We start from the raw sequence: 26,811 nt of genomic DNA on the forward strand, positions 1-26,811 counted from the left end.
TGTGTAATGCCCAGTGAAAGCTGGTGTTAATGTATGTATCACCATCATCTCAGCATCCACCCTGTTTATCTCTACGTAGGAGAATAGTGGCAGATTTTTAGGACCCAAGTATCTCCTACTCCTCACTAATTCAGTGTCAGCCAGCGAAATGAGAATGTCTTTGTTTATCAGCTTAGTCTTGGGTCGTGTCCAGGGTACAGCGGCTTGAGGACACAGATGCTCCTTGATTAGTTCTAATTCTGCCAATAATCAGCCACGTGAACATGTTTTACATTATGAGCAGCACTGCATTTCATGTACCTCATCTCTTAAAACAGAGGGACAAAATTAAGAATGTTTCATAGAGGAAAGGGTTAAAATTCAAGCTCATTGTTGAGTCAACGAAAGAAAGCATGTAAATGTTTTACTTAAAACCACTCTTTGAACTCTTTTCTTACACAGAACTGTTAGAGATATTAAGGATTTGTTTCCATGTAAAAAGTAACAATAATCAAGAAAGCTTGGCCTTTTCATTATTTTGTAACCACTTATTATTAAATCACGTTCAATTACTTCCGCCTCCCGACAAGAGGACGACTCTGGTTTATTGTTTCTCACAAGTTACCACTGCCTAATATCTGTAAAATTGAATTTAGTATGGAACCAATATTTACAGACTTGTTTTCTATGATAATTAATAAAGCTGTCCCAGCAGTACAGCCTGGGAAATCTTGCCCAGGTTTATAAAATGTGACAGTTCCCGTCACTCTGATAATTTCCATGTTAATATTGTGTCTTCCTACCTGCTCCTCCTGAAGCCAATTTTACGTGAATAGGACATCATGGCTCTGGTCATTGACAAAGTAAAGCAAGCTTGACTCATACCAGTCTTTTTTTTTTTTTTAAGGATAATTCTCAGAGTGAGAGAAAATCTTATGCCCAGGCTCTGTTTTCTTTGAGAGCAAGTCATTCCTTTCCCTTGTTGGGGGTGACTTTTTCTGACATATGATCCTGAGCTACACGAATATATGTGGCCAGTTAGGCAGGCCATGTATAGCATGAAGGACTATACTAATGGCAAATTTTGATTATAGTTTTATAATTTTAAACATTTGCTATCTTTTTCTACCAAGGCCATCCCTACAGAGGCCTTCACTGCAGGCCCTTTGTGTAACAGAAGCATGCATCCCACCTTATAAACATCAAACTTACTCATGCAACTTGCTTTGGCAAATAGACCAAATGGTTTCCTCTATCAAAGCAGAAGCTTTAAGAATCATTTTACTTTTTTATCATTTCCCCCTTTAACCATGAGAATGGCATGCCACAGAACAGAAAAGTACACAGGGCACTAGCCAATAGCCAAGGCATGGAAACAACCTAAATGTCCATTGACAGATGACTGGATAAAGAAGCTGTGGTATATTTATACAATGGAGTACTACTCAGCCATAAAAAATAATAAAATAATGCCATTTGCAGCAACATGGATGGACCTGGAAATTGTCATTCTAAGTGGAGTAAGCCAGAAAGAGAAAGGAAAATACCGTATGATATCACTTAGATGTAGAATCTAAAAAAAAAAAAAGGCAAATGTATTTACAGAACAGGAATAGACTCACAGACATAGAAAACAAATTTATGGTTACCAGGAGCAGAAGGGGTGGGAAGGGATAAACTGGGAGTTCGAGATTTGCAGATACTAATATATATAAAATAGATAAACAAGAAGTTTATACTATATAGCACAGGGTACTATATTCAATATCTTGTAGTAACTTTCGGTGACAAAGAATATGAAAATGAATATATGTATGTTCATGTATGACTGAAGCATTGTGCTGTACACCAGAAATTGACACATTATAAACTGACTATACTACAATAAATATATATATATACAAAAAAAGCACATGGGAAAGAGAAATAGATACAATATATTTATATATATATGGTTTTAAACCACTGAGATTTGAGGGCTGTTTTCTACCATAGCACAGTCTAGCTTAACCTGACAGATAGTCTGATTCTGCCTTACTTGTATGCAATCAACTTTTGATAAACAGATGACAGATACATAGATGCCATAACAATAAAGAGAAAACAAATGATACATCAGATTTAAAAAATATGGCGAAGGACAAGTCTTTCTGCAAACTCAAATTCAGAAACAGCTTCGGTCATCACTGGACTGGAAAATCAGCCTCTCGGTCAGGAAACATGGGTGTCTGCTTAGTAACTTACTCTGCGGTCTTGGAAAAGACCTTTACCCCATCTGGGTACTTTCCTACAAGATCAGTCGTACATCATAATCTCACCCGGGAAATGAACATCACCTCATAGAATTACCGTGGAAAGTTAGTGAGATGATGTATGTATCAAGAGCTGACAAGAGCTACCACGTTGTGTTATTATGATTTAGAGATGGCAGTGTCAGTACTATTTTGATGGACTGCCAATTCACAGCACTTACACGTCAGTGAAATTTACATAATTAAAAATAAAATAAGTTCAGGCTGTACTATGCACTCTTGATTCCAAGTGACCTTTCTGAGGGTACCAGGTGTCTGCTCTTTCTCCCCTGTGAAAGCCACGGCACAGCCAATGTCCTATCTTCGCTGTCTCCCAGTTCCTCATTCACAATGAATTCAATGCAATTCCACCCTCCTCCTCACACCCACAGTGGGCCTATTTTTTCCAGGCCAAGTTCATTTTTTCAGACTTTAACTGATTTACCAACCATCTCTATGGCAATGCTCTGGCCTCTTGCCCCACAGTTGCTACTAGAGTTCTCTATACTTGGCAGATAAAATAGATCTATATTTTTCTGAGTTTTACAGAATAAGAGAACATGAAGAAATTTCTGTGAAGAACTCATGTGAACATAGAAAACCCCCATTCCAGCAGAAGTTTGCTTCATGACAGAGCTGCTAAATATCAGGAAATAACAGAAGAGCGTATTAGGGTTGAAAAGGACCTTCACATTTAATCTATACAGATTTTTTACTTTGAAATGAAGACATTGAAGGCCGAAAGAGGAAATGACTTGCTCAAGGTCATTCAACTATACGTTAGCACAGCCACAAAGGCAACTCTTAAAAGGAATCGAAGTTTTTTTTGTGCTATATCCAGCTGTCTCATTTTTGCAAAGAAAATGAAAGAAAAAATGTTCATTGGCTATACAAGACTGCTTGCTAATCAGTAACATGCAGGGAAACTGCAACACAGCTTTTAGCTGCTTAGATGTGAGCTGGAAAAAAAAAAGAAAGAAAAATACAGAGGAGACTAGACGCACAGATGTCCGCATACAGGACTTCACAACTCTTTATTTAAGATCCATCTTCCGCGAAAGCGGGTGGTAGAGATAAACTGAATCAACTTTAAATCAATTTGCATTGCATATGCTACATACTTATGATAAACAAACCCAGGTGTAGACTGTAAAAAGCAAGTGAGACCTAGGCTGGGTAGGTTCTGGCACTTCTCTGCAACTTACTACCTATTTTCAGGCAAACTCTGGTTGAGTAATAGTTTTCACCTTCATTTCTTACAGTGTGATTTTACAGACAGAAATTCCCTCTGCCTATTAAACGTAAATGAATATTCTTTATTTCCAGAGATACATATTTGCTCTCATTTGGGAACTGATTATCCTTCATTTTCCCCTATTTTGATTGAGATAGAAATACACTTAGTTTTCTAAAATAAGGAACAGTAATTCAAGAAATTCATATAGCCCTGGGGGTGGCAGGAATTTTAGTCAAGGAGATTGTGTGCCTCCCCATTTGGACAGGTAAGAATTCAGTTCTACCTAATCGTTTTCAAATGCAAATATACAACCCAGATATTTAAGATGTAAACATGCTGCAGATTTTCCTCTGAAATTCCTCAATTGTTCAGTGTTGACTGAAATAAATAAAATCGAAATTTATCCATTTCTAATGATCTGTGGTCTAGGCTGGAGTTAGGCAACTGGCTACCAATTTACAGTGATCTTACCTCTTGGGAACAATTACCCATAAGTAAAATTACAGTTAGCCTTGAGCTTTGATACTTAGTCCTAAAATTTTTATTTTTCCATCAATCTAATTTTACTCTCAGGCACTAATACTGGCAACAAGAAGTCACCAACTAAGAAAATGTCATCATTAGGTGGTTATAATTAGTGATCGTGATTGCATTCTCTCTAGCAAGGCGCTATGAGACAGCTCATGAATTGCACATTGTCTTTTATGTTACAGAGCTCTTCACCATCCAGTGAACAATAGAAATAATGATGATGAAAACCAAGGTGCATGGTGCCGTAAGTCATATGAGAGCAAGCAGATTAGAAATCGTGTTTGGAAACTATTCCAGTAAACTGGGTTATCTACACCAAAGTTTGCATCTCATCAGAAATGTCATTTATTGCACGTCAGTATTCATAAGTAAAGATATCATCTTATACAGCTGATAAGAGAAATGCTTATGAAAAAAGCAATTAGGTTTGTGGCGGGTATGGGAGAAAAACTATCACCTTAGAGAAAATGCTATTTTTTAGTATTTCTTTTTGTCATTGTTCTGAGAGATGATGTGTGACAAGGAGTAGTTATTTTGGGGTGCATAAATCGGGAGACAAATGTGAAAAATTAAACACTGATGATGTGGTTTATAGCTTAAATGTGAAGCATTGGCAATTTCTTGAATAGCAGAGGTATCCATATAGAAATGTAAACAAAAAAAATATGAGTCGTGTTTAACACATTTGCTGATTCTCTAGTTCCTGGGCTTTTCTGATCTCTTTCTGCCCTTCTGGAATGGACTACGAAGACTAGCGGTTCTTCATTTTCTAAACGAAATAGATTACAGGAGTGGCAGGTGAGAATGGTACACGAATCCCGGTCAGCCCCAGCTTGAATACCCAGGAAATCCATTTCTGGATTATTACGCACTGCAGTGTGCCGTAACCATCCTAATAACCTCCTTTTGAAGAAAAGAAGGTTACATTTAAAAAACAACACATTGTTTTCCTCATTGCTATTTGATGCCCTTTTCAGTCTCTGACATGCTTAAATTTGCATATCTGCAATGCCAAGTGCATTATTTTATGCAAATGCAAAAATAAGAGGAATTCTTCAACTGCATCAAACACAGTGAAAGGAACCTTCAGCGAATCTGCATAAAGCAGTGTCTGTAGACTCAGTCTCCATCATCTCACATTTTTATACTTTAAAAAATTATTTAGTGTTTTTCATTTATTTGGGGGCAGCAGCTGGACAGGAGGGCTCAATTAATTACATCAGTCACAGTGATCAACATGTCTTCTAAACGTGGCCAAAGAGGAATTTCAAATGAATTAGGATACACGATATACTTGGATAAAAATTCATGTTGTCTTGACCTGGTTACTTTTGATAGATGGTCAAAATAAGATATTAGTCCTCAAAATTACTGTAAATAGAAGTCATGCCAGCCTTTTATTATGCTTCCTTTCTGATGAGACTTTTCTGCCAGTAACAAATTTATACAAATACACTGGTTCCAACAGTTTCTTATTTAAAGCCAGATTTGCACGGTGACCCACAGGTCCACTGAGCAAGTGAATAAATAGTATCTTATAAGCAACAAATGTGTTTCTGAAAAAGGAAAATACATTGTCACTAAATTGTTTCCCACTTGACTTTACTGCCCGATGTAAATGTAACTGCTGTCCCTACAGGTTAACGTTTTGTGGACGCAGGAATATGGTGACCATATTAAGTGCTCTTACTTCATTGCATTGTCTCCATAAAATTAGCTATGATCAAGCTAAGGAATAACTTTTTCTTTTAATTAATTCATCCCTTTACCTCCCATGTCGGAGAGATGGAGTGGGGTAAAATCTGGGGATCTGGGTAAATAACTCTGTTGAACAGCCTTGAACAAAGTACTTAGCCCTTATAAATTTAAGTTGCTTCATCTTCGTAACAGAAACGTAATACCTCTCTCAGAGACTCCTTGTGAGAAATAAAATGGTGCCATGCGCGAGGCACAGACACTAGAAAGTCATAAAAGCCCACTGTCCCTCCCCAGCACACAGCTCATCTACACTCCCGGCCTCATTTTAGCTCCACAGGGGCGGGCAGCTAGTTCTTGCCGATGGAACATAAGCTGAAATGAACTGTGTCCCCTTGAAACCAAACAATTTTCTGCAGACTTCCCACGACTTCTCTACGTAACTCCTCTTCACCTCTTAAGCCTTGTCTCCCTGCCAGGCAATGTCAGAGCAATGTTGGAATTTAAAATTCCAATGTGGGATATTTAGATGTAGCCTCTGAATATTCCATTATATATACAATGTCCTATCGCTAACAACAGAACCGAGTGCGAAGCTCATTTTAAAGCCTAAAGGAGGTTAGTTTTGCATTTGACTTGTTTAGAAGACACTGAAAATCTGACGAAGGAAAACATTACTATATAAAGTCGCTCCTACACTGGAACATGTATCATGTAACCTTCGTTACGTCGGAGGTTATAAAGAAGTCTAAGGACAAGGACTTTAAAGAAGCAACAGGTCAAACGCATTCACTTCACAGATAAGGATTTTTCATCCCAGAAAGGGCGAGTGACTTCCCCGTGGCTGTTTCTGGCCCAGCTCTCTTTACATAAATCATACATCTTCCTCCCCTGAAACCAAAGGTTTTTTAAATTTTTTTTCTAAATTGAAGCTTGAAATAAAATAAAAATATATTACAGTGAGGTCTTTCACTGATTTAACAAGATATCAGTTTGCTTTAAGTAGTTTGAAAATTGTATTATTGACCAAAATGGGCTCACAATTTACCGACTCAAAAGTAACCAGACACTGCAGGGTCGGTGATGTGGCTGTTTTCTTCTCTCCTATCATTTAGGTTTATTAATTGCTTTATTCTAACCTATTCAGTGGAAAAATTACCAGTAACTTACTTTCTTAAAAAAATTTCTCTTTTCTTTCCCTCTAAATAGTTCACCTCAGTGATGAGTAGTTTTACGTGTGTCTCCCTGGTTTGCCAAAGACGTATCAATTAAAACCCAGCCCGGAAGTTGGGAGCTACTTCTTTTTCTTCTATTTGGAGAATTATTTGACCAGTATGTATACACTTATTTAGACAGAAGAGGTTGAACTGGAGCTTAGTATTAAGAAAAAAATTAGGCACAAAGATCTGAAGTAAGTACAGTGTATCCAAGAAACCTCAGGGAAGTTTGGTGGGAGAACATCGGTGAAGCTCTGACGCTCTAGGGTGGATTACATATATATATATATATTAGAAATCAAGCCAGGAACATGGACTTCATCCACAGAGCTGGCATTTCTAAATTTGTGGTCTACATGCCACTGTTGGAAAGCAAGTTGAAGTTTTAGTGGTGCACAGCCTTTTTAATATTTATGCACTTCTTGTAATAGAAATCAAGAAAATACAACTTGACATGGAATCTAAGCCAAAAAGACGGGTAGAAGACACAAAGGAAGGAAGAACTAGTTCATGTACATGGGAATGCCCCCAAATTTATGAAACACTTATGTTTACATTTCTAAAGATAATGTGGACTGTGGAATGGCTTTTCAGAATTATCACGTTGATCATTTTGAAATATATAGAAATACAAAGTCACTATGTTGTGTAACAGGAACTAACAGTGTTGTGGATCAATTACACTTCAAAAACAAACAACAGGCAAACTCATAGAAAAGGAGATCAGATTTACAGTGAACTAGAGGCAAGGGCTGGGGGAGGCAGAACTGGGCGAAGGTAGCCAAAAGGTACAAACTTCCGGTTATAAGTAACTAGTAGGCGTGTAATGTCCTACATGATAAATATAAGTAACACTGCTGTATGTTGTATATAAAAGTTAAGAGCAAAATCCTAAGAGTTCACATTACAAGGAAATGATTTTTTTCTATTTCTTTAATTTTGTATTTCTATGAGACCACTGATGTTCCCTAAACTTAATGTGGCAATCATTCATGATGTTTTCAAGTCAAATCGTTATGCAATATACTCAAACTTACACAGTGCTGTCTGTCAATTACATCTCAATAAAACTAGAAGAAGAAAAGACTGAATATTTTTCTTCTATAGGAAGAATATGTTTCTTTTAGATTCATAATAATGGCATTTCGATCTCAAGAATGTAGGTTCCCCTAAGAAACTCATTTGCCCATCTTTATAGCTCACATTTCAGAAAGAGAACATGAGGGAACAAAGCTCTGCCTGATACCAAAAATCAGGTAGGTAATTTGGTGAACTGGCCATGGCAGTATGACTAGAAAAAAGCAAGTCGTCTACTTCAGAGTAAACGACGAGTCATGGAAAAATATAGAAGAGAATTCTGCATCGCTTATTTAATTGAAGAAAAATTTATGGTCTTATCCATGTAATTGTCACAAGCAATCCATCTTACAATTAGCTACTAATCAACTCTCAGTGAGTCACGAGGCTCACAGCATCATGGGTGCAAAGATGATTACACGAAGCCTTCCACGGGGAGGTTTATGACTTACTGGCGTGAGGCGGCAGGTAAGAGGGACCCAAATGAGTGCCGAAACACTGCAAGGCAGAAATGATTTCATACAGTGGGTGACGATTCTGTGAGGGGAGTCTGATGATGACGATGATGGTGGTCCCTCCCCCCACCACTCACCGAATCCTTCCTACACGTTAAGGCACAGTTTTTAAAGCACTTTTAACGGAGTATCTTCCTTGATCCTGAGAGTAGCCCTGTAACATTGGTGACACTGAGCTTACGTGTATCCAATAACGTATGCAAGCCAGTATTCAAACCTGAGCTGCCTGGCTCCAAGACTGAACCATCTTAAAGTTTGTTCCAAGTTGTTGCGGCATTAAGATCTGTACAAGTCTCATGGGCGAGAAGCTGTTTGTTTACGTTTTAAAGCCATAAAGAAGGCAGGGCTGAGCTGACAAGCCAAAAAGGAGACTGAAATTCAGTGCGTACATAGGACTGGCTATTTATATTCAGGAAATACTAACAGAGTGGTTCTGTTACAAGCCGGGAAATCGTCGAAAACCAAGCTGGGAAGTTCCTGAGATCAGGGGCTTATATGTTAGGAACAGTAACTTGTGGTTCACCGAACCTCCTGAATTCTTGGCACATGAGGGAAGTTGTGGTTCAGGAGGACTCACTGGGCCACAGTGGGGATAAAGATAGTGTAGTGGGTAAGAGTGAGAGTCTGAAAGCAAACAGCCCAGCTGCCATGTCTGATCCCTGCAAGTAAACGAACCCTAGAAGTCCGTTCCTCGTCCACAGAGATACCCTCAGTTCTGATGACAGTGAAGATGACCATGGTTGTGGGAATTAAAGTAGGTCCTTTATATAAAATGTTTGCTATGGGACATGTCGTTGGTGCTCAGTAAGTGCTAGCTTTTATGATTAATGTATCAAGGACAGACTGTAGCAAAGAGACACTGACAGCAGGGACACAGCTTAATAGGCTACCTACACAGATGAGAACAGACAAAATCGTGAACTAGGACAGTGGCAGTGGCAACTGAAAAGAGGACAGTTACACAAGATATTTCAGAGGCATAAGTGCCTGGGTGATTCACTAGATGTGGGAGGCAGACATGTGACTCTCCGAGTGCTCACGCCTGGCTCACTGGGACAATGATGGTGCTATTCCCAGATACACAGCAATCAGGAACAGAGGATGGTGTGAAGGACAAATCATGGGTCTGGAATCTGTTCTGATGTATTGACCACAGATTCAAAATATTCTTTAAGTCGTATCAGTCTACCGCCCAGGCAATGTTTTTCTCAAGAGTGACACAGATACCAATGCCGATAAAGATGATTCAGGTGCCACACTGCAGGGTTATCACATAACACTGAATTATCCGGTGAGGAAGAAGATTCCTTCCTGTGACATGTTCCTTCTGTCCTTCTGTTGAAACCATGGAACGGCTGTACTTTGGTGCTAGCTGCACTTGCCCTGTTCTCTAGTATCTCTCTTTTTCAACATACTCAGAGTCTGGGGAACACAAATATATACACTTAAAATTTAAGGACATTTATTTTTCATTCTATTTTTATATCAAATTTCTATTTATGTCGGATGCTTCTGCTTTTCCAATTACGGTCCTAACCTGAACTTCCCTTTAAAAGATTCACTTTCCTAATAACAATGAGTCCATGTAAACACCAAAAACACCACAGAACCTGCAAAACAATCACCACTTGCATAAAACAAAGTCATGGAAGGCGGACTGGAACGGATGCAGGCTAGAAATCCCTGCGGTAAGTAAGCCAAAGTTTAGGCAACATTCTCTCCGAGTTGCGACAGAATTCTCAAAGGGAGATACATTTACTGTAAGCCTAGGAGAAAAACCACATTGTCATAACAGCCAAGATTCAAAAAGGCTAGAATTTTGATCTTCTGATAATCTCCCAAGAAAGCTGTTAATGTAACTTCCTTGTGGATGATTAATTAGTTACAGAACTACGCTTTGAAGATAAGAATGTCATCAGGAATAAGACAAAAGATCACGGAGAAATTCCGATCATTACAGCATCGACTATGACAAGAGTCAGGCTGCCTCTCGGCACCAGTGTTCCGTTCCAGTTTAGCCAGTTTCTCTTCACAGAGACAACTGAAACGGTACCGCACACACAAAAACAGCCCGGCAAGAGCAGGGAGCGCAAGGAGGTCAGGGCGGGGGCTAACTACCGCACTAAAATTCACGAGGACTTGATACAGTCAGTGGTGCCACTCAGTATCCAGTCTGTTATCAATACAGTTCAGCTTCGATTTCTCTAGGAAGATTAATAGCCTTGTGAAAAGAAACCTTGATAAATATTCTTGCCAAGCTTTAACTAAGCAGATCATTTTCTTTTGGAAGTATCTCTCACTGGAGGGTAAATATGCTCTAGGTCATTCTCAAAATGAAACCTTGGGGAGGGGGTGATGTTAGACGCTGCGATACAAAGCCAGCCCTTCCCTCACTACCATTTGGTTTTAACGTCACTCTGGATTCACATGACTAAACAGAGGATCTGCTAGTTACGAATTTGCGAGTTCTGTTTTAGGGTGCTGGAATAATTATGGAAATATGAATACACAACAGAATTTAATGCCCAATTTCTCATTCTGGAAGCATGTAGACTTAGAGATTATTTTTACATGTGTTCTGTCACAGACAGGAGACCAGTTCTAAGACAATCTTGAATCTTTTTGGGGGGACCAAAAGAAAGATTGTTTTAGCACTTGATGGTCAGGATTTCCAGTGAGTAAGAGAACATAAGGCCATGTTTTAAAAGTAGATTAGAGCATTTCTTTGATTTTCTTTCAGATTCTTTTTGCAACATAAGAGAGTTTTTGAAGAAATCTGAAAATGCCAAAAACAACGGCAGAGCCAGAGAACTCTTTGATTTAGAGGGTAGTGTTGAAGAAAGCAGAGCCTTAAATTTCCATTTCTGTATAGGTCCTTAATTTATTTCTCTCTGTACAATAGACCAAAGCCTTCCAAATTAGTCAACACACAAAAATATGTCCTATGAATTCCAGGGGGGGGGGAAAGGCAGGTATGAGAGAATGAATCAACAGAAAACAGCTTCACTCATGGAAATAAATATAAAAAGGTATGTCTTGTTAAAAGGTAAGCTGGGAACACAATGTTTACATTTGAAATTAGGATATATTTAAATTCACCTAACTTTAAAAAGGAGTAGCTGGAATAAGTTATACGGAGTATGTACTCCACACTGCGGAAGGTTTGTACGAACCTGTAGCCACCCATGAGACAGACCTGGTCCAGAAATGTGTCTGACTTCCCCCGCACATGGTTTTTAAAATCAGTTCAACTAATACCATTAAAAATAATGATATACGATATACAAATACAGATTTTTAGTTTCCTGACCACATTAGGTCCCATGCATCCTTGGTCAGTATCATTATTAAGCACTACTTACCGGATGCTCACTCAGTGCCAGGTGTCATTCTCAGCGCCTTACCTTTTCATTCCCATACATCCAGAAGGCCAGTGACGCAGACCCTTCTGTCCACACCGGCTATCTGGGAGAGCCAGTCCCCTGAGAAACTCAGTAGTTTCTTAAAATCTGTAGCTGGTACCTGATGGAGTTGGTATGTGAGCCCAGGCCTGTCTGATACCAAAACCCAGTTCCTTATTCACAGACGGAGCCGGTTCAAAACGTTTCATCACTGAACAGAGGATTAGTCCATATCCACTATGGTCACTTTTCTGGATTGTTTAAGAGTTAATTTTCCCCATGTGAGACATTAAATGCTGTTATTTCAATATATTATGAAACGTATTTCTTAAAAGAAATATTACACCTGTGCCTGATAAGTATTTTCCCCTTTTTCAATAATTGCTTCTCATTTTTCCTTAACGGAAATTAAGCAAATTGTTCACTTACCCAATTTGAATCTGATTTGCTTTAAATTGATAGAGTCCATTTATATTTATACATTATACTAGAATACCATGATCACTTGTCTCTCATCAATTGAAACACTTCATTCAATTTTCTGAATATTATTTGTTTTCTGAATCATACATACTGGAAATTAAACTGTGGAAGGGTCACTCAGAATTGTTTGAGTGCATCTTACCAGAAGTCGTCTTCACCACTTCAGTGGTGTTTCTCAGTCCAACAAAGGAAAACTGATAGAGCCTCCAAGACCTTGTGTCGCCCACTTCAACGGAACTGCGCTTCCACTGATAGACAATTTCTTCACGGGGATAGCCATCTGCCACGAGATGAGAGAGCACACATTTCAAATGCTTAAAAATGAACAAACGGAGCAGCCACCTTCTGTGAACAAGACACTGAGGTGGATACCAAGGGAGACAGAGCTGTGCTTTAGATGAGGACCCTGGACTGAAGAGCACTACAGCAGAGGACATCAATACGGTGACGTCTTGTCCTGATGGGAAGTGAAGTTAAAAGATCATGAGATCAGCATTACCCTTGAGAAGCTCTTAAATTACACAGAAGGCATAAGGCATACTCTGCATGGTGTTGTATACACTACATGCATCCTTTGCATTGTCTGGGGTAAAAGATAAAAAGTGGCCAGTATATAATTAATGGTACATATGCAAGATATTGTTTTATGATGAAAGAGTCTCAAAAGGGCAAGATTTTTGAGAGTCATGCAGAAACAGAAAATGATGGAAGAGGAGCAGACTCAAATCCGTCTCCGGGGCATGTCCTTGGAGTCGAAGATGATTGGGAAAAAATACCTCAACTGTTTATGCTCTCCCTCAGTTTGTTGAGACTTCATTTTATACACAGAAATCTACAATTAAAGGCAGTAAGTGGAAATGTCAAGGGGAAGACACCAGTGAGGACTGCGGCTCAGTCATGTTCAGCCAAGAGAACAGGAAGCATTCATGAGAAAGAGATTACGCTGAAAATTAGCGATGATCAGTACCTTTTCCTAGCCATAATACCCTAGACAAGTTTCTTAATTTTTTTTCCTGAATTATTTGTTTCCTTATGGGGATGATGAGCATACTTATTTCATGGAATTAATGGTCAATATATAGTTGTTGAATGGATAAACATTATTATTAAGTAACCTGTAGAATAAACTCAAGTAAGAAAGATAGGTATGTAGATACATGGAAGGATGGATGGATGGACAGACAGATTGATTATAAAACTAGGAATCTACTCAACTGTTTGTCTTCTAATAACGCTATGGAAAGAAAAGTTTTGATTATGGAGGCTGATTGACTTCTTGGAATAAAATCCTTTATGTTTCCTTCTTTTCTTGTGGTCTAATTCTTTGTCCATTATGTTTTAATTAAGAAGAAAGAAAAAAAAGAGTTCCCACATTGCTATAGGGCAGAGGACTTGGAGGGAGAGGACAAGATGTGGTGAAAACTGAGAAACAGAATGCTGATGTTAAGAAACTTCCTATGGAGTACCTGTTGGTGACTGAACTGGTTTGATAGCAATAAGTAATATTCAGGTCAGTTTGGGTTCAGAAGACAACTGTCAATCAGTGACCCGATGGCACAGAAACCACTTGTTCTTCAGTTTTAGCTGACTCAGCAGAAGAGCAGTGTCAGGTAGAAAATTAAAAGAAAAGAAACACAATCTAAACCTTAGGGAAGCTTCCACTGAAAAATATTGTATTCTTGGATGAAGTAAAACATATGGAGTGAGATTTATCATGGGAATTTTTCTCAGTATATATAATGCACAATGAATTTTCCCTTTGGTTGCCTGTGGACATGATGTTTAGTGAAATTTGTGTTTGCTTTTCTCATTTTTTTCTTTTCATTGAAAGTATAGTTATTATGATTTAGTTGGCTCTTAAGATTCTCTGTCACTCCCTTGCTGGGAAATTATATGTGTGTATATACGTTTGTGTGTATAATTTAAAATTCATAATTAGTTTTCCATTCTCCCTCATACGCACAATTGACAGACCAGAAATGAGGAGGAGGTGAGCAATCTAACATGAATGTTGAACAAATGGTGAGGCGAACATGTGGGGGAAACTGAGGCTTGTTTCTGATTCAGGCAGGAGGTATCTGTGAAGGTTACTAAAGCTTAATTTGAGTTAGAATCACCACGGATCTTCTCGCTATCGTCTATTTTCCGATGATAATAATAATTAATAAAGTAATAGAGCTCCTGATTGAATCTCACTATGTGTGAGGTAGCACCCAAACATTGTACATATATTATTACATCAACAAAACAACATTTAGGTGAGGCAGGTCTTATCATCTCTTTTGGGCACCTGTGTTGTGGACTCGCTGAGAGACTTAGTAATCCGCTCAAGTCTAGAGTGATGGGATTGGATTGGAATTGGACCCACGTGGCACCAAAAATCAGTCTTTTGCTCACTGGTGGATACCTAGTTCTAGATATTACTAAAACTCCAGGTGGAGGGAGGTAATTTTCAATTTTGTTTAACAGGTGTATCAAAATTGGAGTGAACAAACATTGTGGGATCTCTATGCTTTTTGATACATAAAGGGAGAAAGCAACGAGCAAACATACTGGTCCTCTGTTCTCCTGGGCCCATGTGGGAGCGGAGATGTGTAATCCACCATTGCCCCTTTCTGTTGATACCAGGCCTGGCTTTACAATCTTTCCCAACAAAGGGCTCCAGGCAACCACTGCCAATTTATTCAAAGTTTGCGCCCCAATGAAATCTATTTGTAACTCCTGATAAAATAGATCTTTTTCTTTTTTTAACAATGAAAAAGATTATCAAAATCTTCAAAGTCAACAACATCACTTACTGCAATTCTACATTCTCTGTAAGTCTCCCAATTAATTGATATTGCAATCAGAAGGGCGACTGGTGAGAGGAGTTACAGAACATCAAATGAGCATTACTTACAACTGGAGAATTCCAAGGGGCAGGAGTGTTCATCCATTGGAAAATTATGCAACTGTAATTGGCACTCAGCATCAATCGTCAACCTAAACAGGAAGATATGAAACATAAACAGAGATTTTAGACAGTTTAAAAAAACGTACACTAGCACATTTTCTAATGACCATTCAGTTTCATTCCCGGAGAGTATGTCACCCATTCTTATTGATAACCCAAGGTGATCCTCACTGAAGAAATCCACCAAGTCCAGGAGAAAATTATTTAAGACTTAATGCAGTCCATTTATTTTCACAGACCAAACCATAGGATCTCACTGACCTCAACTCCATGTATTCAATATTTATGATCACCTTATTTTGAGGGCAAAGTAACTGCACAAATGAGATTGCTCAGAATGCACTTAATGTACTTACTAGAACAAACTGTTTTAAGAACTTAAGCTCACTTGCTGTTTGCGTGTAAATGAATGCAGATAATTTTCCGATCTTATCTGCTAATTAAAGCAGAACCTTCTGTTTGTAAGTACTTGTTAGATGTTAGCTTTAAATTACTATATGTGAGTTTAAAAATACCTGTGTTTCACAAATGGAGTGTTATGCATTCTTACAAAGGAACACTGTGAAACCATTGGATAGGATGTTACAGAGGAGACCAGTATCTTATGGCAATCCAGACATGTTAAATATGGACATAGAGACATATCAAAAAATTGTCTGCCAATGAGTCCCAATTCGTTTGTAGCTGGGGTGCTTACTGAGATCTTCTGGATCCCAATATAGGCTGGGTTTCTAGGACAGAGAAAATATAAGTGAGTCCTAGATGTTTTGATCACCTTTGGGGAAGTATGAATATACTGTAAAATTATAAAGGTGAGGGGTTGATGATTTTCCAAATTTCATATTTGTTAGCGACAGTTCTTACAATGTGCAGATATCAATCTAAAAGCAATAAAGGTTATTTTACAAACTGTTTTATTTTGAAAGATTTTACAGTTTAGCATCATTTTTAATTGGGGAGATTTTACTTTTCTGTGATATAACAGAGCAATTACTGATCTTAAAATGTAACTAATGATCACTGACTCCTTAGTTGTCCCCATGGCACTGGCTAAGGCAAGTTTAGTGTTATTATGGCTTTATTGTACTTGAACTTGCCCAAAGTCACAAAGCTAGTGGTGTAGCTGAGATCTGAACCCAAGATTACGCCTCCAAAGCTAAATAATTATATGCTCTTCCAAAGAAAAGATTAGTTTTATTCATAAGTGAAACTTTAATTAAATTTGGTATTTTATTAGTATTTTTTCTCCAAATTAAACTGGAACTGTTAAAATTGAAAATAATGTAGACTGCAGATAGGTACACAGATATATGTCTATGTATATACATGCACATTCATAACTCATTATAGATAAGCCACAAGAATAAAATCATCTCTCTGTACAGATTAGCAACTCATTCAAATCTTGGATGAATCTCATGAGTGACATTTTTGAGGTGGTTTCCATAATTAAATATTGTATAGTGATTCTGCAAGTTAATAGAAATGGAAAACTGACTATCATATTAGAATGATAAAGGACTTCCGATAGTGTGACTTTACTTAGTACTTCAAACTAGACTGAGCTCTTATTTATTGGACAAACTTTGATTTCCACTGGATTCTAATTCCAGTCACTACCTTACTTCTAATTTAATAAAAACCCATGATGAAGTCAAAATATGGGCGATGAATTTCTTTTGTAATCGTGGCCATTTTTCCTACTCACTGATAGAACTGATGGCAGAGAGGATTTGGATCCAGTTTAAAGTATATTTTGTATTTTGGATATCACATACAGCATGAAATATATGTCACAAGGCTATTTAACAGGAACCATTTTGAAGTTCCAGGTTCCTGGACACTAAGATCTAGAAGAATCATATTAGTCACACCTATTACTGAAAATATATACAAATAATTTAAGTATCTCCTTTGCTTACATTTTTTTTATTAGGCTCTATGTTAAGCACTTCACATATCACCCCACTTAGTCCTTATTACAACTCTGTGAGATAAGAATCATTAACTCTATTTTATAGCAATTTTAAAAATGAAAGGTAAATGTTTGCTTAGGTGTAGTACCAGAGAGTATCTTGGGCAGGGGACATGTCGTGGTGTGGGGGTGTCTTCTTTGGCAATAAATCTTCACCAATTTTCACCTAATTCCTCTAAATGAAAATGTAACCAAGTAAAAAACCCAAACTTCCTAACCAAATAAAAATTTGAGATTCTTCTAGCACCAAGACCCCTGGTACCAGACAGCTGCCCCCAGTGCTGTACGTCCCATGAGGCGCTGCCTCTCTTGCAGGAATCCTGGAGAACTACTCTAACACAGACAGTCTGACATAGAGCTAATAAAGCCAGGTTTGCCTGATTCTTAAGTCTACGTACTATTATGTTGATTTAATAATATGCTCTCACCAATGAGAAACTTAGATGTAAAAATATTTTAAATGCATGTAATCAGTAAGTGTTAATAAGATAATGGCATAAAGTAATTGAAGAAGAAAACCTGTCAAATGTTACTTAATATTTAAGTTCAGAATAGACAAGAGGTCTCCTTCAAGTTTTCCCCAAAATCTCTCTTCCCAAAAGAGAAAAAAAAAAAATTAAGTCAAACAGCCTATCACTGTAGTGGGTGCTGGGAGATGGAAGTCATTCTAGTTACTTGCCATTGTGAAGCTAGAAAGAGAAGGATGTACAGGAATTTCCACATCAGAAATCCTCCGTTAGCAGTGGTTTCCTTGGAGACGGAAACACTCCCAAACATAAGAACCGGTGGTCCTAAGGATGACTGACTGTGGGTTTAGTGTCCATATTTTAAAGTAACAGGACACACGCACATAAGCCAAGATTGGTGTAAAGGCCAGATGGTCTTACGAATGCAAGGGAAATTCCGTGTCCCTGTGAGAAAGCAGAGTTCTCACATCAGCCATAAACGAGGTTTTACCTTTGTCTAGTCCTTTGAATAGGCTCATTGACACCAGAAAGAAAAGCTAATTGCATAGCATCTCATACTATTTAGATCAAGCATGCCAGCTCTGACGCAGGCTTGACATCTTTTTTTCTTTTTGTTTTAAGAGACTATGATTTGCAAATATTAACTATCTATAACTAGATAAACAAGTTTCTTCTGTAGAGCACAGGGAACTATATTCAGTATCTTGTAGTAGCCTATAATGAAAAAAAGAATATGAAAACAAATAAATGTATGTGTATGTCTGACTGAAACATCAGGCTGTACACCAGAAACTGACACATTGTAAACTGACTATAAACTTCAATAAAAAAAAAAGATTTTAAAAAAAGAGGGGAAAATATGGTTGATCTTTGTTTCATCCCCAGCAATCGCTTCTTTCCTTTTCCAAAAGAATACCTTAAGGTGTAGAGCACTCGACCATCATTCCAAATCCTCAGCATCCTATTGGGGGTGGTTATCCAGTGTGCGTCGGCCTTTTTGGAGTTTCTGAAGAAAGTGTCTGGAATCCAGATTTTCCCCACCATGTTGCTGTTCAATCGGAGGACTTTAATGGTGCTGTTAAATTTCAGACGTCGGTCATACCATGTTTGGGCAAAAAATATATCAATTGTATATTCCTGTTTTAAAGAAAAAGATGAAATGGAACATCTTTAATATAGCAGGACTGTAGAATAGAGCATCTGTTTGGATTTTTCATTTATGTTCTCATGGCTAATACAAAAAGCAAAGCTACTCTGGCTTCAAATAGTCCAAAAGGAAGCAAAAGCTTTGCTAAGGAGACTCACCCATCTTTCATAGACAAGACGATGATATTGTGAGAAAACAGACCTGTCTAAGTGATTTCTGGCAAAAGATCATCACCCTGATACAGCCGTTTGCATTCGGTATTTATAGAGCAGAGTTTCTCCTGTTATTCTGGGCCAGCTAACTCTCTGTTGTGAGGGCTGTCTTGTGTATTTTAGGATATTTGCTAAGTATTCCTAGCCTCTACCTACTGGGAACCAGTAGCACCAAGCCCCACCCTCAATCGTGACAACTAAAATATTCCCAGACAGTGCCAATTGTCTCTTGAGGAAATCAACCACCCACATTCAGAATCACTGCTATAGAGTGAAAGAAAGTCCAGAAAACTCAAAACAGCCCTAACCTGGAGCTCTGGAGGCTCAGCTGCCTCACACACACACAAAAAAAAGTGAGGCTCAAGACTCTTCCTTGTCATGTAGGGTGAGGACGGAAACGAAGGGGAAGACACGTAAGGCGCTCTCTGCCGGGTCTGGCAGACAGCACACACCCAATGCAAGCTAACTGTCTTTATTTTTTACTATTACAGTTGATGTCATTTTTTTTTCTAAACAAGAGGAAATGAACCAATTAAAAGAGAATCTTTATGACTGTACTAATCTCTATCACAAAGTGTATTCACAAAATGCTATGATGATAAATGAGTGTAATGAATCCTCCCTGCACGTATTTAGTGGCGAGTGACTGACTTTCATCAAAGAGAAGAAAGTGTGATGTCAATTAGACCTGGAGTCAGAACACTCAAGATCTCATTTGGCTATCATATTTAGATATTACTTAGCATCATTTGATAACTTGATTTTAATCATGTCTGTTGAGAAAATTAAAGAAAAGAACCCTCCGTGTTCTTAGGAGAGTCATCCCCATTTCTTAGTCTGATCCCCTCAACCCGCCACCGTTTATAATGAACACAGAAAAACAGGGAGATTATTTATTTGCCCAAGAAAAGCAGCCTGTTAGGATCAGACTAGAATCTTCTTTCTTTGCCTCATTTGCATTGTCCTGGATTACCTTCCTTGTGCCTCCTGCCCCAGTATCTCACAGTAACCGACTACACTTCCACTGGCGCAAGTCATACCACTTTGTTCACTGTTTAATTCCATGCTTGCAGTCTCCATGTAATGAGAGCAGAAACAGTTCCACGAAATTCTCTTATCAACTAACTAGTGATGTGCCAGTAGACAGAGTAACTCAGTAACTTCTGATCTTACATTTGGCAAACATACACACACAAGCTTTAAGATTCTCTCAACTAGTATTTCATAAATTGATCTGGGGACAGTGGTTCTGGGCACTAGTATGCCTGAAATTCCAAGTCCTGTGGTTAAATAAACTACATACACAGCTGCCTGCTGCTGCTGCTTTATATCTTGCATCAGAATGCTAACTATTCTGAGAATTTTAATTGTGAAGAAGAAATATGCTGGCGTTTGTTAATGGATCAACAAGCAGCTAACTTGCAAGGAGCATGCAGGTGTCAGTATCCTTTATTGAGCAGCAATGGAAGTTTCTCATCTGTCTCTCTGACTCAGCCCAGTGTCCTTACTGCTTGCTTGGTAAACACTATTTTAAAGTTATAATATAGCTATGCTATTCTATGTTAGGGTACATTATTCCATGTTATGTTACGTTACAGTATGTTCTACTGGACTCTGTTCTATTCTATATAGACTCCTGTCCAGTTTCTTATTTCAGATTTGAATAGAAAGCTTTATAGAAGAGCAAAGTTACATTTATTGTTACACCTAATGCACTATTTCCTCTGAGAAACAATTTTGATTTGAAACAAACTATGACCTCTCCACACCATCAATATTCTAAGATGCAGTAGAGAGCTAGGTTTCATTTTGTAGTAGGGAGTACCTACCAAGGAAGCAATGATTGTTGAATCTTAAAATTACAGCATTTTACACACGTTAGTTTTACACATATAGTTTTATACATACATGTAATTTTCATAACAAATCATTAAAACTAATTATATTTATGTCACAAGAGAGAAAAAAAGATCTGAAAGATTCTCTCTCCCTTCCATTTCTTTTTTTGTTATTGTTGGAATATTCCTTGCTATTTCCATGATACCACATTCCCTCTCTAATATGCTAATAAGATCAACAAAAAGCGTTAGAAACTTACCATGTTGATAGCGTTCACTGGACCAATGCTATTCACATACATGTCTGTGTGGATTAACGTTGGTTTCACTGCAAGAGAAACAGAAATGTGTGCATATGGAGAAGCATAATATTTTAAAGTTTCAGTCCTTGTTGTTTGAGAAAGAGATTTATTTTGCTACCTGAGAAGTGATTCACTCACAACTAATTTGATGCTAGTGACTAATTCACCATATTTAAATAGCTGTTTGTTTTCAAATAAGTATCTCCTTGTAAGCACGGAAACGTAATAGCTCAGCAGAGCAGAGATTTGATACTGATGATCTTTTTAAGACTATATAAAAATGACTAAGAAAACACTGATCAGATTTTCTTCATCCTTCTCTCAGATGTCCTCAATTTTATTATGTTTTCCTTCATGCTCTACAATCCATTCGGCTGCTATAACCTGACTTGGCCCATATGGAAAAAAATAACTACATAGCGACCTAGAAAACAATATGCATTAGAAACATGAAATAGGCATAAAAAGCAACAAGAATTATGAATTGTTTTTGAAACACTGCTCCCTGTTGATTCCTTTTATGACCACTTTATCCTCATCCATCTCCAGCCAACACAAAAATCAATCTTCCTCAAGGATTTAATGAATTCTGTGACTCATCAAATAATATGAGGAAACCATATGGAAACCCAATACATACCTATTTGTCAAAGAGGACTGGTATTAAAAGTCATGTAGTGTTACATCTATGACCTAATGAATGTGCTCCATTTTCATTTAACATTTAATGAACAAGGATTCATAATATTCTGGGCTTCAATTCAACAAGCACATTTCTCTCATCTTTATCCATTTTCCGTGAAGTGCCATGCTCTGATTCCCTCCGGTGGGTTGCATTCTCCACTCCTCCCTGTGTCTACACCTTGGCCTTCACATCCATGAGGCTGCATCTCTGCCCCTGAACTTTAAGACTGACCATCTGACTTGCATTGGCTAATAATATATGGACGAAAGTGACTATGCTAGTTCTAATTCTAAGCATCAAGCCTTGTGAGCTTCTATTTTCTCTTGCTCTTTGCTATTGTCACAAGAAGGACATCCTCAGCTAGTCTGCTGGTCCCAGGAGTGGAACGAGAGCACAGCTTTCCTAAATGAGGGTCCCTAACCCAGCTGAGCTTAGATGAGATTTTGTGGTTGTTTGTTACAAAGCTATAGGTAAGCAGCATGTCTTTTCTTTACTATGATTTACTTGGTTTTTTTTAATCTTAAAAAAATTTTTTTTTCTTGGAGGGTGGGTAATTAGGTTTTTATTTATTTACTTCTTTTTAATGGAGGTACTGGGGATTGAACCCAGGACCTCATGCATGCTAGGCATGGGTTCTACCACTGAACTACAGTGTCCCACCTTATTTTATTTTGTTGGGGATGGCTAATGAGGTTTTTGTTTCTTTGCTTTTTTAAATGGAGGAACTGGGGATTGAATCCTGGTGATTTACTTGTTTCTGATGTTGCTTCATAAAGAAGTTTAGACTATTTCCTTCTATAGTCTTTGTCTGTGATGTCTAGGAAAATTTAAATTTCTAGCTCTGAAGCTCACTTGAACATCACCTTTCTTCATTTTGAACTTAATGTCCCTTCTACTCCAAAGCCTAAATGCTATTTACACCTTCTTTATTTTAACAACATACAGTGGGAAGTGTTATTTACACCCTTCTGGTTGTTGAAATGTGCTGGTGTTTCCTTCTGACGTGGCAGCCATGTTTGTCTCGGCGTAACCCACGTCACAAAAGGCCTTCACGTACCTCCTATATCAGGTCGCAGTTTATTGTCATATCCTTCCAGAAGATTGTTTAAGATGACAGTGACATCACCCTCCGGAACTTTTGGAGTCAAGACCCAAGTTTTATTAGAAGCGTAATCTTCATAGTCATCATCAGATTTTTGGCTAGTGCGGCTAAGAAAACAAAAATATCGGTCAAGAAACATGTCGACGCCATCTAAGTTGACGTTTACTCCCAGATCACTGGTGGAAAAGGAGAAGTGAAACAGGATGGCAGAGATGGATTCCACTCAAAATTCTCAGCTGAGGGTTAGTCTAGCTAATTAAATTTGACTGAGGTACATTAAAATCTATTAAAATATACTCTTCAGTTTTCCAGAATGCTCTGTCCTCTCATCTATAAATATACATGTTTTATCAGTTATTTTTGGCTTTTCGGTAGTTGGTGTTCTTCCTGGCCACCTGCCCAACTTCACAAAAGACTCACTAAAAAAAAAAAAAAAAATCCTATTTTTGGGAAAGCCACGCTTAAATGATCGTAATCCAGTCTAGGAGTTCAGGCATAATGTCTATTTCTTCCTCCTTTGAGAAGTCAACTTGCTCCAACCTATTAATGAAAGTAAGACACTGGTAATTAGATTCACTCCCACAAACCGACAGAGAAGTCTCTCTCCCCTCAATTGAACTACTAAGGAGGGCTCAGTCTTGCTGCCATTCCTTCCTCCAGGGTGTGTGTATGTGTATTTTTCCCCCCTCACTTGTGCTGAAAGGCAAAGGCGGTTCATTTATCTTTGATTGTTAAGAACCCGGTACTATGAAGAAAGACGTAGCTGCAGACTTTAAACCACTCTTTTTAATAGCAAAAGTGCCCAAGCTGGAAACTCATACTAATCTAATGTTGTACAGTCATAGAAGCAAAGTTACCTATTTTGAATGATGAAAAAGCAACAGAACATTCTGTGCCAGTTTTCTATGCCAAAACCTGTCAAAAATCCCCACAACTGGACCAGAAGTTAAGGCAGATTTTGGCAGGATATTAGAATTTCCTACAGTTTGCCCCTTCCCTGCCCAAAGTTTCATATCCCTCCCGCAGATCCCTCCCATACACAGAAGGATTCTGTTTTCCAGATCTAGGGGCAATACAAAACCTGGCAAAAACTGCCATTTTCATTTTTATCACTACTCAGTAAATATTGTTTACTTTTGCTGTTTATGGTGAAATAAATAATTACAAACTTGAAATATAAACGTCTCATCACCATCCTCATCTTCAGTTTATTTTCTCAGATACAGTAAAAGTGAATCTTGTCAGAAATCAAATCAGTGCCTCCTATCAGTGCCCTGAATAGATATATGTATTCTCAAACCATATTTATCACCTTTCTTCAATTATACTCAATGATACTCATTCATCAAGATAGATATATATGCATATATGTGTATACATGTGTATGTATAGGTAAGTAGACTGTTGAGTAAATATCATAAAAGAAAGCTGATTATGTGATTGTGATTAATCTGGTTTGAGAAAGAGGATGGGAGATGAAGTTTTAAAAGTAATCACTGGCACGGATCAACTTAGTAAGCAAGTAATCTTTTTATTCCTTTAAAGCTTTAGAAATAGGAAACAGAGCCTGAGCCACACATTTTCAGAAAACCTAGCATAGCCAGTCTTACATCTTGCACTTAAGTTAGCAAGAGACCTTAAAATTTTTTTTTTTGAATTTCATAGAGCACCCATAGAAGGTTTGTACAGTAGGATGGCCAAAGCTGCAACCAGCTCTGAGAGAGAAATACCTCAATGCAGGCAGAGACTAGATCTCAGCTAGGAAAATTCTTTTTAAGCCTCAATTCCTCATTTCTCTAGAGCACTGATGAACTCTGCCTAATAGAATTCTAATCCTATGACCTAAATCTTACTTGTTTAAGAAAATAGAAGTTCTGTGACAAAGAAATTTTCAAATCTCTCCAATAACTCATTGAGAAAAGAATGTAGCTGACCCACTGGGTTTCATCATAATATTTTATCACTGTTTAAACTGTTCATGCAAAGTGTCTTCAAAAAAGCTCAACCTCTTCCTTGCTCTCCCCGCCTCTCTCACCACTGCCTCTCTTCCTCCCTCCCTCCCTTCCTCAGACAAGTGCACCCTATTACAGTTTCTTTAAGGAAAGGGAATATTTAAATCATTGTTCATATCACCTCCCTATACTAACAAATAATTCAAGCACGATGGTGCCTTATTATCATTGTTACTGTTTTCGGGCAGACTATGAAAAAAATACATTAATTGAAAAGATAAAAGATGCTTCTTAGCATTAGTACTACTTTCCAGAATTGCCCCAATAATTCTCTAAGTCATCAGCTATTAGAAGCCAAAACAACAATCAAATAGATTTCACATAACAAGGTCAGTGACAAGCAAAGTTCACCGCAATACAGGCCTTCCTCAAAGACCAAGAAAAATCTCAAACAACTTAACTTGCCAACTTAAAGAATTAGAGAATAAACAAAAACTAAAATCAGCAGAACAAAAGAAATAAGATTGAAGGGGAAATAAATAAAATAAGAGATTTTAAAAAAGAAGAAGAAAGAAAGAAATCAGTCAAACCAAGAGCTGGTTTCTTGAAAGAGTAACCAAAATCACAAACCTCTGGCAACGCTCGCCAAGAAGAAAAGAGAGAGGATGCAAATAAAATAAGAAAGGGAAAAGGAGAAGTGATAACCAATACTACAAAAATACAAAAAACAATAGAACACTATAAACAACTTTATGCCAAAAAATTGGACAACCTAGATGAAATGGACACATTTCTAGAAACATAGTCTACCAAAACTAAATCAAGAAGAAACAGATAATATGAACATACCAACCACTAGAAGTGAAATAGAATCTGTAATAATAGTAGTAACAACAACAACAATTCCCTGCAAACAAAAGTTCAGGACCAGATGGCTTCACTGGGAAATTCCATCAAACATGCAAAGAACTTATACCAATCCTTTTCAAACTCTTCCAAAAGACCGAAGAGAGGGGAACACTCCCAAACTCATTCTATGAAGCCACCCTCACTCTGATACCAAGACAAGACAAAGACACTACCAAAAAAGAAAATTACAGGCCAGTATCTCTGATGAATATAGATGCAAAAATTCCCAACAAAATATTAGCAAAAAGAATCCAACAACACATAAGGATCATACACCATGATCAAGTCAATTCACCCCAGGGTCACAAGGCTGGTTCAACATATGGAAATCAACCAGTGTGATGCACCACATCAACAAGAGGAAGGACAAAAAAAAAATTCCTCTCAACAGATGCAGAAAAAGTGCCTGATAACATTCAACACCCATTTATGATAAAACCTCTTACCAAAGTGGGTACAGAGGGGACATATCTCAACTTAATAAAAACTATAAATGACAAACCCACAGCCAACATAGTGTTCAGTGGTGAAAAGCTAAGCCTTCCCATTAAAATCTGGAACAAGACAGGGATGTTCACTCTGACTCCTACTCAGCATAGTATTGCAAGTCCTTGCCACAGCAATCATACAAGAAATAAAAGGGACCCAAATTGCAAGAGAAGAGGTAAAACTGTCACTATATGAGGATGCATGATAGAATATATAGAAAACCCTAAAGACTATACACAAAAAATACTAGAGCTGGTAAACAAATTAAGCAAGGTGGTAGGATACAAGAGTAACATACAAAAATCTGTTGCATTTCTTTACACTAACAATGAAATTTCAGAAAGAAAAAGTAAA

General features: G+C 37.8%; 1 protein-coding gene across 2 annotated transcripts in view; it reads right to left on the reverse strand.

Annotated features, from left to right (window-relative positions):
* GABRG2 (gamma-aminobutyric acid type A receptor subunit gamma2) overlaps positions 1-26,811 on the reverse strand; it is a 141,772-nt gene that overhangs the window by 41,851 nt on the left and 73,110 nt on the right. For both annotated transcript variants that reach the window (XM_072947273.1, XM_006199012.4), the window contains exons 2-6: positions 23,063-23,214; positions 21,279-21,346; positions 18,738-18,958; positions 15,326-15,408; positions 12,569-12,706 (exon numbers count right to left, since the gene is read on the reverse strand). In XM_072947273.1, coding sequence (XP_072803374.1) covers positions 12,569-12,706; positions 15,326-15,408; positions 18,738-18,958; positions 21,279-21,320 — 484 coding nt within the window. In that variant the 5' untranslated portion in view covers positions 21,321-21,346; positions 23,063-23,214. The remainder of the gene's footprint in view (positions 1-12,568; positions 12,707-15,325; positions 15,409-18,737; positions 18,959-21,278; positions 21,347-23,062; positions 23,215-26,811) is intronic.

Source organism: Vicugna pacos, chromosome 22 (genome assembly GCF_048564905.1).
Source record: "Vicugna pacos chromosome 22, VicPac4, whole genome shotgun sequence".
NCBI lineage: Eukaryota > Metazoa > Chordata > Mammalia > Artiodactyla > Camelidae > Vicugna > Vicugna pacos.